General features: G+C 44.0%; 2 protein-coding genes across 3 annotated transcripts in view; both read left to right on the forward strand.

The window, feature by feature from the left end:
• The window catches only part of LOC308612927 (uncharacterized protein), a 110992-nt gene extending 104370 nt beyond the window's left edge, over positions 1-6622 (forward strand). For both annotated transcript variants that reach the window (XR_014015177.1, XM_081225764.1), the window contains one exon: positions 6105-6622. The gene's annotated coding sequence lies outside the window, so the exon portion shown is untranslated. The remainder of the gene's footprint in view (positions 1-6104) is intronic.
• Positions 6623-9397: 2775 nt separating this feature from the next.
• DDAH1 (dimethylarginine dimethylaminohydrolase 1) overlaps positions 9398-14621 on the forward strand; it is a 166926-nt gene continuing 161702 nt past the window's right edge. The window contains exon 1 of the mRNA XM_081225762.1: positions 9398-9828. Within this exon, the coding sequence (XP_081081888.1) occupies positions 9526-9828 (303 nt within the window). The 5' untranslated portion in view covers positions 9398-9525. The remainder of the gene's footprint in view (positions 9829-14621) is intronic.

Consider the following 14621-nt stretch of genomic DNA (forward strand, 5'->3'; position numbering starts at 1 on the left):
TTTTTTTTTTTTTTTTGTTGTACGCGGGCCTCTCACTGCTATGACCTCTCCCGTTGCAGAGCACAGGCTCCAGATGTGCAGGCTCAGCGGCCATGGCTCACGGGCCCAGCCGCTCCACAGCATGTGGGATCTTCCCAGACTGGGGCACGAACCCGTGTCCCATGCATCAGCAGGCGGACTCTCAACCACTGTGCCACCAGCGAAGCCCTCTCTCCACTCTTAATTAATACCTACCCAGACTTCAAGTCTCAGCTCAAAAGTCACCTCCTCAGGAAAGCCCCTCTTGATACCCCAGACAGATGGGATTTTTGTTATTATACATGCCCAGGGTATCCAGTCCTTTCCCTTTTTAGCACTTAGTTTGTAAGTATTGAATTATATGGTGTTTAATTAATAGCCATCTTCCATACAAGACAGTACTAGTGCCTAGCACTAGTCAGTAAATTGAGCTAGTTGTGTAAGTAAATCTATAGTATGGACCCTGATTTTAATTCAAGAAAAGTTAAAAAGTTCAGGAAATAGAAGGCAAATTCTCTGAAAAAGTTATAGAAATACTATACTGGAATATAACAGAACTGGAGAATAAGAATGTGGTTGTTTAATGATGGGCATTCCATCCAACAAGAAGTGGTGTCTAATTCCTCTCTGAATCTGGACAGGTCTGTGACTGCTTTGTCCAATACAGGATGGCAGACATGATGTCATACTAGTTCTGTGTGTAGCTCTTAAATGGCCTGGCAGCATCCACTTATCACCACTAGGAAGCCAACAGCTTATTAAGAAGAGAGACTACTTTGAGACCACCATGCTGTGAGTAGCCCAAGCCACATGGAGAGGCCCTGGAGAAAGAGATTTATTCCCGTGGAGAGAGAGAGAGGCCAAGGAACAGGGAAGCAGAAGAGATGTGAGTGAGGGAGCCATCTTGGAAGTGGACCCTCCAGCTCCAGCTGCCCTGACAAAGTCCATGAGGATCTGAGATGAACCACCTGGATAATCCTTTCCCAAATTCCTGATCCACAAATCATCAGTAAAATAAAAAGATTGTTTCCAGCCCCTAAGTTTGGCGGTGGTTTGTTATGTAGCAATAGATAACTGGAATGAAGAGTGAGAAAAGTGAATTCATGAAGAGGAGAAGCTGAGAAAAGATGATTCAGAGGAGAAAATAGGTGAAGGGTGAAATAAAAAGTGTGTAACAACCACCTCAGCAGTAAGTGTTCAGGGAACAGGGATGGTGAGACTATCCAGAAAACCACTGGAGGCTTGCAAACTCCCCATTTATGCATTTACCACATCCAGACTGGGGCAGGGGAGGGGGGAGAAGGCTTCTTGGAAGGCGTGGTGCCTTCACTGAGTCTTAAAGAAGGATTAAGAGTTGTTCAAGCAGGGATGGGGTCAAGCATGTTCCAGGTGATAGAATATGATGTGCAGAGGCCCACGTAAGAGAAAAATGGGGAAGTGACCAGAATGAGGTTGGGGAGGGGTATCTTGTGGGCCATGATAAGGCATTTGGACTTCATTCTGAGGGTACTGGGAAGCCACTGGAGGACTTAGGCAAGAGAGTGGCATGGTCAGATTTGCAATTTAGAAAGACCACTCTGGATAGGAGGGCTGTGCACTAATCCAAGACACCAATGATTATATTCTGGACTTGGTGGTGGCAGAGTGGATGGAGATACATGGATGGATTTGATCCATTTTAAGGAGACTGATCTGTCAGACTTGACTGATTAAATTTGTAGACAAAGGAGAAACTGAAGCTAAGAATAAGCTTCAGTAAACTGGCTTGAGCAACAATCTGTGTGGATGGACAAGAGAATGGAAGGGGAGAAGGAGCAGACTGGACAGATCACGATGAGCTCTGTTCTGGGCATGTTGACTTTGGAGTTCCTGTGGGACTAAACAGGGATGTCTCCCCGGCAGTTCTGAAGCTCAGGAGAGACCACAGCACCCGCAGTGATAGTTTGGGCATGGATGGCATTGAGGTGAGGTTTTAAGTCATGGGCCTAGATTAGTCCACCCATAGGAGGGAGCATTTAAAGTTGGAGGAAAGAAGAGTGAAGCTAGAGATCTAGCCTCTGGGAAACACCAACACTCAAAAGCAATGAAACAGAATCAGAGAGACAGAGGCAGAGAGACAGAGAGCTAGAGAAAAGAAGCAGGAGAGAGCAGTATCATTGAGCAAAAGAGGAAAGCTGGAAGGAGAATTCCTGGGACATGTGTGATCTAATCCTATGTTAAAACAATTGTGGGTTGATACCAGATGAGCAAACATGACAATTCCCTGGTATTGCGAAACTAACATTTCATTGCTCTTCATAAGAAAATGAAGCAACTTCATTTCATAAGGAAATGAAGGGGGCTTATCAGAGCCTCAATCTATTTCATCCCCACAAACATATATTTGAGTATGGTATAATCATGAGAATACTTCTGGAAAGATAATATTGCAAAAAGCTCTGAGAAACTGAAAAAATGATTAAATGGCAGGGTCACACTAATGTCTGCATATCATCATAATACATCACAAACTTGTTATTCAAACTCAATACATTTATGTAGTACTTTGGAGTTTTCAGGATACTTTGATGATCTCATTAGCCCCTGATGTGGTTATAATGAACTAGATGACTCTGGCATCAATGGGTTATTACACTGCTAAGAGAAAGTAATAAGCAGCATAAAAAGAAGAATATAGACAGAGTTACAGGAGTTCAGAAAAGGAAAATGTTGCTTGTGTGGGAGAGGGTGAGCTTTGAAGAGCCAAGAGCACTTACTGAGTGCTTACACTGTGCCCTGTTACTGAGGTAGGCACCGTATGTGTTATCTCATTTAAAGGACGTGGGTATGTTGAGTGGTAGAAATGGGCATTTTACACAAAGGTAGATGGCAACTTTGGTATTCATCATAGTGTCTGGCACAAAAGCGCAATAGCTACTAATATTAGTGGTTGTCATTCATTGAGTACTTCCTGGTGCCAGGTGCAACCCTTCGTACACACTGTCACATTTCAGCTTCAATGCAACCCACTTTACATATAAACTCAAGTGACTCACACAAGTGAAGTCCCTGGTGAAAAACAAATCACATACTCAGCTAAGAATTTTGAGGAGAATTTAATAATCATGGGCTGGCCAAAAAGTTCTTTCGGCTTTAAGTAAAAATAAAAGACATTTTTCATTTTCATGAAGAACTTTATCGAACAATGTATTCACTAACCGAGCTAAGTTTTTAGCCAAGTCAATATTTCCTTTAAAAGGAGAATGTTTTTAGAGGGGTGGGCAGAGTAAAGAGAACCAATAAGGGATGTTGAGGCACCCAGAGACTAGCAAAAACAGGAAGTCATTACCACCCTTAGATGGAGATCATTTAAGGGACATCATTAAGCAGTTCAAGCTCAGCTGCAGTAAATTGGCCACTTCTTTCCAGAGCATAGAAGTTAGCAATTCTCACTTTGCTGCTTTTATCGATATTTTTACATCAAACATTATGTCACGGTTATGTTGGATCCCTTGATCCCTTCTGCAACTACTCTGACCAGTGTTCACAGTGCCAGCAAATACTTTGAGAAGCTGGTGAGGGTGGATGGCCCCAAGCACAGCCTCATTATGCATTGAATATTGCCAAATGCTCTTTCTGAAAATGCTGAATTGCCTTTTCTTTGCATCCTTTTTTTCTCTTTTTTAAAAAATAAATTTATTTATTTTTGGCTGTGTTGGGTCTCCATTGCGGTGCACGGGCTTCTCATTGTGTTGGCTTCTTTTGTTGCGGAGCACAGGTTCTAGGTTTGCAGGCTTCCGTAGTTGTGGCTCGTGGTCTCTAGAGCGCAGGCTCAGTAGTTGTGGCTCACGGGCTTAGCTGCTCCACGTCATGTGGGATTTTCCCGGACCAGGGCTCCAACCCGTGTCCCCTGCATTGGCAGGCAGATTCTTAACCACTGTGCCACCAGGAAAGCCCCCGTTTTTTCTTAATATCCATAATGTCGTGTGCTTAAAAGAGGACTTTAAAGTGTGCTGTTTACTACTTCCATGTAAGAAGTTACATAGAGTTATCAGAACCCAGCCAGGAGCTAGAATTGCCAAAAAGAGGGACCACCAGACAGAAGTTATGGTTATAGAAGGGTTGTTGCTAGAACCATGAAAAAGCAGGAAGGGAGTAAGAGGAATAAATATGTTAACCTCCCTTTCCTCTTGCCCTCCCATCTCCTGTAAGTGCCGCCCATTGGCCAAAGCCAACAATAACGGGATCCCAGGTGATACAGTCGATGAAGGTCAGTCCTCTTGGGCACAGAGTAAGACAGAAAATAGTGAAGCATGGGTCTTGGGCACACCAAGATTACACAACTAGAATGCGGGAGGGCCAGGAGTCAAAGTCAGGTTTATTATGCCTTATTTACTGCTTTTATGTATTTCTCTTCCATACATGTTGCAGGTGCTTGGTAAATATTTCTTTAAAGAATGAATTCCCAGGCGACAGCTGAAGAAGCCAAGGTTAGGAGGGTATACATCTTGACTTTAGGAACCAGAACCCTGGAACCATCTCCTAGTTTGTAAAATGCTGCCTGCCCATTCGACCAAACATAACTCACTGCTTGTATGTCAAAGGAAATCTGCAGCAGTCGGTTTCCTCCACAGTAAATCGTTTTGTGTCAAACTTAATGATTCTTATCTGGCAGCACTCAGGACTTAGTGTCAGAATGCAGACTTATGGGGGAAAAAAAGAAGAATGCAGACTTATGGTATTTAACTTGATCTAGTATTTCTAGTGCTTGGGATGAATGAGGACACTTGAGCCCTCATTCTCTTTAAGTACTCCAACCCCTACCCTCAAACACCGAACCCCAGTGAAAGCAAATCTTGTATTTGCTGAAAATGGAGTAAGAAAGGAGTAAGGCAGGAATGTCTCTTTTAATCCTGAAATAATTGCTATCTAAAATTGACTTCAAATGCAGGTCCAGAAATATTAACAATGGAAAAGAAAAATTGCCTCTGTATCAGTCAGTATCTAGCTAGGAGAATATAAACAGCTCTAGGTATTTCAAACAGAGGGAATTTAAACAGGGAATTAGTTACAAAGATCTTGAAATGTGTGGAAGACAAAAAGGAGCAATTTGACCATAAGTCCCACAGTGTAATTCACAGTTACATCCCCAGTACCTGGTATGTAGCAAAGGTTCAGAAATGTGTATTGAATCTATGATTACACTTGTGAGTGAGATTTGGTCTATCAACCTAGGAAGGCCATGGGTTCTGCTGGAAAGCATTAAGATACCTATGTGACTCTGATGATTCAATGGATGTAATGTGGTTTGGCCTTAGGTAGGAAATCATGTTCAAAGCCTTCTGAACCTGTCAATGCTACTGTATAGCACAGAGAATTCTATGTTCTGTGATAACCTGTATGAGAAAAGAATCTGAAAAAGAATGAATATAGGTATAACTGAATCACTTTGCTGTATACCTGAAACTAACACAACATTGTAAATCAACTATAATCCAATAAAATTAAACAAAAACAAAAAAGCAAACAAAAAGAACCCAAAAGCTAAAACAAAAAACCCTCAAAACCTGTCAATGAATAATATTTAATGAGCAACTACTAGGTACTAGATACTATCCTAGGCACTTTTCTAAGCACTTTGTATTATTAACTTTAACCTTCCTAATAACCCTCTGATAATGGATTCACTGTTTCCAATTTCATAAATTAGGATGAAAGGAGGCAAAGAGCTTTTAAGATCATACAACAAGAAAATAGCAGAGCCAAGCTTCCACCCACAAAGTTTGGCTTCAGAAGCTACACTCAGACTCCACATCATATGTCTGTCCACTGCTCAAGTGATGAAAGCTTAGTCTACTTTTCTACCTTTATTTTTCATTTCCCCCATTGTACTCTGGGGCATAAACCAGCTAGCTGTTTCCCCAACCTGTTTCTTCTCCTTTCTGGGCTCATAGAAGTCTATTTCCCAGCTCTTCCCTTTGGTTACTAAAGCTGTGTGACTGAGTCCCAGCCAGAGGAAAGTGAGCAGAGGTGATATGTACCACTTCCTGGCCTGGCCCATTAAGCCTCTCACACGTGGTGCTGAATGCTCTGTAACTTTCTTTCAGCTTGAGGAAGGTGAGCATGGTGAACTTGGATGCCATATTTGAAAGTGTTGGAGCCACAAAATGGAAGAAGGCCAGACCCCTGCATGTCACTTGGAGAAGAGTCAGGAACCAATCAAGTCATTCTGTGTTAGCCTTTAAGTGAACAAGAGATGAACTTCTATCAACTTTATTCCACTATATGTGTTGGGGTCATTTTGTTATAGCATCTAGAATTATCTTAACCAATACATACAGGATTTGAACTGATCTATCTATTGTTGCTTGAACACGCATTTGGCTTTTGCACATACTTTTCCTTAGAATCCTCATTCTATCCTTCCAATTATTCACATCCTAAAAATTATTCAAGGCCTAAACCAAGTTCAGTCGCCTTCAAGCAGCTCTCTTCCACTCCCACTAGCCACTGTGATTTCTTTTTCCCGTAACTTCCTATAGCGCTTTGTTGATTGTATCTCTCTTGTGCCCTTAGCATAGCTCTCACTTTGGATGTCTTGTTTTCCCAGTAAGCTCTTCAAGGCCAAGGATCATGTTTTAATGCTTCTCGTATGTCTCTGAAGTACATAACATGGTGTGTTGCCTTGAGAATTCTCAGTAAATATCTGCAGGGAAAATGAATTTATATACGTATTAGACTTAATAAAGCCATTTTCCATTTGGGCTTTATTCCATTTCCATTTTCCCCAAAGTAGTCCTTTATCACTCAAGCAGGAAGGCATGTAAGAAGTGATTTACTGGAGTTCATGTCTTTATTATTCTTTGGACAACTGCTTAGAAGAGACAGAAGGCGTGCTTATCAAATTTCAGATGACACAAAACTAGAGGTAATAAATAGTGCACAAGATGACAGAATCAAAATGAGGCAAGTTGGAATGAAGATAACATTTAATAGGGATAACGGCAAAATTAGATTAAAAAAAAAGTGGCCCAATTTCAGTATGGAAAGACAGAGCTAACACCAATTTATAGGAAAAATCTTTCAGGTTTTAATTGGCTGCTGGGCTGACATGAGCCCAGAGTGGATACACTGGACTTTGTTTACAATTAGGCTCAGGGCACTTGGTGGCAAAGTATTCAGGCTCTAACAAGGCATGGGCATGAATTAACGTTGCTAGGTGGAGACCAGCTGGAGGTGGATGAAACCTCAGTGTTAGGTAATGGGGGAAAAAAAGGTCCATATTTTAGCCTGGGAAAGCTCAGCACATAGGGCAGCTTTCACCTGTAGCATTGATGGGAATCCCCTGCTGAGAACACCATCAGGTGATTTCTGGACACTAATTTGGTGCCAATTTAGTATCAGCATGGGTTCCCTGAGAGTTTTGCCTCAGAAGTAGAACCCAGTAGGTCTCAAAGGTTTGTTATTTTACTTTTGGTTCCAATCCCCAGTGTCATGGTCAGAGCTGTCCCTCACTTAAGACCTCTCACTTTCAAAGCTGAGAAATGCCATGTCATCTGGGTAAATTCAAGTCACCCTTGAGAGAGGGGAGAGAAGGCAGATCACATCTCCTCTGTTGCTCAGTTGGGACAACTGTTCCAGGATCCTTAGCTAGATCTCTCCTAGAAACCTACATTTCCTAAAAACTGGTATCAGAGTTCTGACAAAAAGGCTGTGGCCTTTACCTTGGCACTGGACCACCAAAAAAGCCAATACAATCTTAGGCAGTGTTAATAGAAGCCTAGCACCTGGAATAAGGGTCCTGCTGTAGTCTGTGTGGGTCAGACCACAGGAAGAATTGTTTCTATTCCAGATACCATGATTTAAAAGGGATACAGGCAAAACCACTGTGTATCAAAAGGAAGATGACCAGAATGTTGAAGGGATTTAGAAACCAATCACTAGTTACTTTTTGGTGGTTCAGGATCAAGGCTTGGAGTGGGTCAGGATGGCGGGTGGGATGCGGTGTCAGGTAGCATAGATAGCAGAACTGTCTTCAGATATGTGAATGCTGTCTTGTGCAAGAATACTAGCATGTTAGGTAATGCCAGAAGGCAGAACTGGGACCAGTGGGATTTAAGCCCACAATGAAGAATTTTTAACTGTGATAACTCTTCAAAAGTGGAATACACTTTGCAAGTAAGTAAGTGAGGTTTAGAATGTTCAAGTAAAGATCTGGTCACTTTCATAGATGTTTTAGCTGGAATTCCAGAACATTGAGTGGGAATTTAGGTGAGAGGGTTTCTAAGGTCCTGTTCGAATCTAATGTTCTATGATCTCATCAATCTTAAAATTAGAAATATGCTACAGAACGTGAGGAAAAAAGATTATTACCTGAGATTATTTTGGAGTTACTACCTGAAGTGGATCTTCCCCTCAAAAAGAGCAGAACCCATGGATTATGTAATCTGCAATGCGTGAGAGGGGAAAAATAGAAGCTTAGTACCATTAAGAAGGGAAAGGAACTCCCTGAGGGGCATGAAAAAAGAAACGTTCAACAAATATCTCGGGAATTCCACGGAGTCTGTACAGGCCTGATGGAAAGGCAAGGGAGGAGTTTGGAAACCCTCTTTCCCAGTGACAAAAGAGTTGTGACGCTCCACGTCTGAAACTGCTCAAGGTGAGCGCACATCTATCGTGGAGGAAAGCACACTTGGTCTTTGCCTCCCTACCTCTGAGGGCCCTGTAGGCAAACAGAATCACATTCTTAGTAAGAACGGATTGTCTTTGAAATACTGTGAGTTTCCAGATGTCTATGCCTCTCTCTGTATGTGTCTCTTGGGCTCCTCCTCTTTCTTTCAGACAGGAAGAAATATTCTTTTAATAATCTAGAGTCTCACGTGGGGTGAGGGGTCATCTGCAGAGAAAGTCAAGGTAAGGTGGACTTGGGTGCGAAGACAGATTCTCACGCTAGGAACTGGGGGTGGAGGTGAGGCGTGGTACCACGTGCTGGGCAACCTGGGAGCAGGCCAGTAGGGAGAGAGGTCAAAGTATCTGTCCAAAAAGGAATCCCATTCTTTGCTTCCCGACCACCAAGAAGACCCCACAGTCGCTCTGTCCAGAACATAGCCCGCTCTTCAAGTGCGCCTTGGGTCGACGTGAGGCGTGCACCTGCGGCGGAACACAGGTAACGTCAAGTCCGGGTACAGCGCCTTTTGGCCGAGGTCCCCTTACCGGCGCGCACCCCTTGCGTTGCCGGCTTCCTCGGCCGCTGCCTCCGGCCCCACTCCTCGTGCGATGCTCGCCACTGCAACTCCCGCCTCGGCTGCCGCAAACGCGAGAGCGCCAAGTGGGCGCGCGGGCTGCGCGCGGGCAGGCGCCCGGAGGTCTGGGCATGCTCAGTCGAGCGGGCAGGGCTCCGGGCGCGAGCCGGGCTCCCGCTGCACCACATTCATCTGCTGCCAAGGGGAGCCGCTGGGCGCTCGCAGGCTCGGCGCGCGCTGCCCGCGGAAGACCCGGCTGCCGCGCCCCCCACCGCCTCCCCGAGTCATGGCCTCGCTCGGCCATCCCGCCGCCTTCGGCCGGGCCACCCACGTCGTGGTGCGGGGGCTGCCCGAGTCCCTCGGCCAACAGGCGCTGAGGCGCACCAAGGGCGACGAGGTGGATTTCGCCCGCGCCGAGCGGCAGCACCAGCTGTACGTGGGCGTGCTGGGCAGTAAGCTGGGGCTGCAGGTGGTGCAGCTGCCGGCCGACGAGAGCCTCCCGGACTGCGTGTTCGTGGAGGACGTGGCCGTGGTGTGCGAGGAGACGGCCCTCATCACCCGCCCCGGGGCGCCGAGCCGGAGGAAGGAGGTAACTGGCCGCCCGGAGACGCGAGGGGCGCGGCCGGGGACGCGCGCCGGGCCCTCCTGCGCCGCCCGAGCCGGACGTGCGGGGGGAATCGCGGAAGTGGCCCCCGGGCTAGTTCCGAACTTCCCATTTAGGGGAGACGGTGTGTGTGCGAGAGAGAGAAGTTCATTGTTCACGCCTCCCGGCTGCCGGCGCAGCTTGGATGCTTTCTAGAGGAGCCGACTGAGTGTGGTGGTGCGGACTCGGGCAGGTGGGTGGGGTGGGGAATCCGTCTCACAGGCATTTTTATTTGTAAAGATTAAAAAGCAGCGAAGACAGTGCAACTCTGCTCGTTTCCCAGGGAGCGGGGGCAGGGAGGGGTGCCGTTCCAAGCGGGCGGGCGGAGCCTGGGCGAGGGCTCCGGGGGGCCGGTTGATGACCCTAAACCCCCAAGTCCTGCCAGGAGCTGGGAGCAGGGAGGGCCAGATGAATTAATGGTCGATGCCCGCAGACCTGGGTCGTCCCGAGTTACTTTTCTGTCGTGGAGAGTGAGTCCCGCAAAGGGGACTGGCAAGTGAATGAATGTAAGAAGACTGGCCTGTTGCTGAGCCGTGGTGTCTGGGTTTGAAAAGCGGAACTCGGAGTAGGGTGTTGGGTGTGTGTATGTGTCTGTGTGTTTAATTGGAAATGGTGGTTTCACAAATTCAATAGTTTTTATTCTCTATATTTTTAAGCTCATAGCAATTAGAGCTTTTTGTGTTCTCAGAGGATGGTGACTACTTTAAAATATTGCAGTTTGTGAAAATGTCTGTGATTGCTTTAAACACAAGGTAGGTTAGTGGGGAGAGACAAATAAGAGTGAGATTCGATTTTAAAATGCCGTCTGGCCCAGGAGTCTTCTCATTGCCTGCTAAGAGCCCAGGGTCAAGACTCTTGGTTGCTATTGGCATCAAGTGGCATTGCAAGAAGCTGGTGGTTTCTTTCATATCTGGAGGGTTAAGGATTTTCCCTTCCTATTTTTCCTTTATTCGATTCGCATTGGAAATGCCTCATAGAGCTTGTAGTTAAAATATGCTTCTTCTCCACATGCTTCACTACTTGGTTGATAGAACTTTGCTTGGTCTGAGAGAATAAGTATATTTGATTTATTTCCCACTAAGATAATTAGCTTTTTTTTTTTTTCACCCTGCCTTAGCAGAAAACCAAAAGAGTAACAGGTCTCATTCTCTTAGCTCTTTTATCTCCTTCGCCACCTCTCCATCTTTGAATCTGTGAGATGACCCATTCTATTTTAAACTGATAAGCATGTAACCCCATTTGAATACTTTCTAATGTGTCCTAGGCCATATGACAAAGCTGTGGTTTGTGCTTAAAAGAGTAACGTAGATTTTAAAAACCCTTTCAAAATGATACTCATTTCATGAGGCTGGTCCAATTTCATGTTAAGAGACTGTCATATATTTAATCATCCATTTCATTTTATTCCTATAATAAAACCTTTCAAATTTTGGCCTTCCTGATACTAAAGTGGGCATTGATCTGTCTCCCCGTCAGATTTTGAGGCATGCATTTTAAATGGGTTTCACTCTTCAGGCTGGTGGCCCACTGCCAGAGGCCACATAGTATAATGGATAAGAACATCAGACTGGATCTAATTCTGTGACCTTAGGGAGTATCTCTTGCCTCAGTTTTCTCACCTGTAAAGTGGACGTAATCATACCTATTTCATAGAATTTGGTAATAAATTTATTAATCCATCAGAAATATAGAGGACAGGACATTTCATAAGTGTTGGTCGTTATTATTCACTTACCAATGGGTCGTGGAAGATTTACTCCTTGAGCAGTAAGAAGTCTCCTGTACACTGATGCAGTTACAGTGACATTTCCCTTTCTGAGGGTGAAGGGGAGTCTTCTTCATGCCTTAGGTTCCAGCCTAATCTGCTCATTAGCACTGCCTCCCGGCTCAAGTTTTCTGCAGGTGTGTGGTCCCTCCCCAAAACACCTTTGCCATTGCACCTGATCTGTGTTCCCAGAGTAATGGGCCTTCCAGCCAGAGAGGGGAATGCGGGCAGTCATGTTGGGTGGGGTGCTTCAGAGATTTCTTTGAAATCTCTCACAGTTTGCTGCCTACATTGAAGTTAATAAATTCTTGTTAACTGAATGAACAAATGAATTAATGAAATGCTAATTAGCTAATACCAGCGAGCTGATAATAATCACTTCAAGGACTTCTTGGATTGTTTTATATATATATACATATATATATATATATATATATATATATATATATATGTGACACCTAACTCCCTAACTGAAACTCCACAACAGCTGAGGCATTATATTAAAATTATTAACACTGATCTCCTGTCTTCTCCCTCTGCATTCCATTTTCCACACTGTAGCCAAGTTGGTCCTTCTAAAACTCAGATCTGATCCTGTTCCTCCTCTGATTAAAATTCTAGAGGGGCCTCCACTGAGCTTGATAAACCCATTGAGCTGGGTTCTGCTTGCCTTTCCAGCTTCAGTTGCATCTCTGACCCCACCTGAGGTGCCTCCCAATTCTTATCTCAAGCCAGGTTCTTTTTTCAAGCTCACCATGCTGTTGCTTTTATGGGTGTACATTCCTCCTTTGCCCAGGACATTCTTCCTCCTTCCTCTCCTGCATTTTACCTGGCTGTTTCTACTCATGCTTCAGTTCTCAGCTTACTCTTACCATTAATATTATTAGCTAATCTTTATTGGGTGCTTACCATTTGCCAGACATTGTGCCGGATTTATGACATGCATTTCATTGAATGCTCACATCAACTCTTTGAGCTCATTGCTATCATTATTCCTGTTTAAAAGTTGATGAAACTGAGTCTTAGAGAGATTAAATAAATTGCCCAAGGTTATAGAGTCGAACTAGTGAAACCAGGATTTGAACTCAGATTTGCAGGACTCTAAAGCTCTAGTCCCAACTGTTGTGATATCAGATCTCACCTTCTCAAGCATTAGATTGGTTGTCCTTTTATGAGCATCTCTGTACTCCCTGTTGTGGTATTTACCATACCATATGGTAATTGCCTGTTTATCTTTCTGTACCTCCCATTATTATGAAAACTTTGAGGGCAAGGATCATGTCTGCGTTGTTCAACATCTTATCCCCTGGGCCTTGAGCACGATAATCATGTAGCAAATATATTTTGTTGAACAAATTTGTTCATGATCTTAGGTCAACCTTCGTTCTCCCTCATCATGACATATTTGGTGTTTGTTTGGCAAGCATTTCCAATGAGTAGAGTCCCACAAGTTTCATTACAACCATAGGTGATTTATAACTGTTTTCCTCTCCCTCTCCCTTTCCGTGCCTCTGTCTCTTGTTGTTGTTTTGTTTTTATTAAAATCCTGAGAAGTTTCTTCTTAATCAAAACATCATGCTATATTTAATGACTTTTCTTCCTTGGAAGAAAGGACTGAGGACCAAACTCAAGAAAGTAACGCTTCTGTGAAAGCTCAGTGTTTGCCATAATGGGGTCTCCAAAGATTAATAAAACACAGACCCTGTCTGCAGCAAGCTTAAGTTTTAGTGAAGAAAACTGCATATAGAGAAAGTCAGCAAATAATATTACTTGTCTAAGAACTTTGTGTCTTCAGGAATATGAATGTCTTAATATGCTTAATATTTTGAAGACAAATTAGCCTTAAGAAACCAATCATATTTTAAATGACTCCAGCTTACATTTTAGAGGGGAAAAAAAATTAACTTCTAAATGTCAAAGTCCAGTAAGCAAATATCTAAAAGCTATGACAGTGTGTGAGGATTGGGTTTTTTTAAAAAATAAAAATTTTGTTTCAATTGTACGTGTCCGCAGTACCAAATTCAAAAGGTACAAGAGGATACACTGTGAAAGTAAGTCTTGGACTTCCCTGGTGGTGCAGTGGTTAAGAATCCGCCTGCCAATGCAGGGGACATGGGTTCAAGCCCTGGTCCGGGAAGATCCCACATGCTGCGGAGCAACTAAGCCTGTGTGCCACAACTAGTGACCCTGCGCTCTAGAGCCTGCGAGCCACAACCACTGAAGCCCAAGCACCTAGAGCCCGTGCTCCGCAACAAGAGAAGCCACCACAAGGAGAAGTCTGCACACACAGTGAAGAGTAGCCCCCGCTCTCTGCAACTAGAGAAAGCCTGCATGCAGCAACAAAGACCCAACTCAGCCCTAAATAAATAAATTTATTTCAAAAAAGAAAGAAAGTAAGTCTTGCCCCCCTTACTTCACCCTTGTACCAGTTCCCTTCCTCAGAGGCAACTACTAATGCCATTTTCTTGAGTTTTTTTTTTTTCCAGAAAATTTTTAGTACTTAATAAATGATTAACTGACAGAGTTTACTCAAGGAAAATTGTGAAATATATCCTGTGCCCTTTCCCCCTCTTTCAGGGCCATTTTATCCTTTCCCAGGTACCAGGTATTAGTATATGGGGTATTCCGTCTAAGAGAAAACCACACAAACTCATTCCCACAAAGTGATAATGGCTTTAATTACCCTTGCCTGGAGCATTTGCACTGTTAGGGACCTCTTTAGGAAGAAGGTAATATGCTTAGCACAAAGTAATAAATCTCCAAAGTAAAAATAAACATTGAGGGGGGGAAAGGAGGGCATAAACAGAAAAGGTAAGCAATACATATTTGCATAGTAATTCCCCTTCTATTGGGGCACTCAACTATTTGGACTTACATATTCGGGTCCTGGTTTACTCTTTGGTTAGGAAAAAAGCATAATTATCCCAGAGGCAAGGTGAGCATTAAGACCATGTCTAATGACCAGCCAACTTAT

Source organism: Mesoplodon bidens (genome assembly GCF_964165515.1).
Source record: "Mesoplodon bidens genome assembly, chromosome: 2".
NCBI classification, from domain to species: Eukaryota; Metazoa; Chordata; class Mammalia; order Artiodactyla; family Ziphiidae; genus Mesoplodon; species Mesoplodon bidens.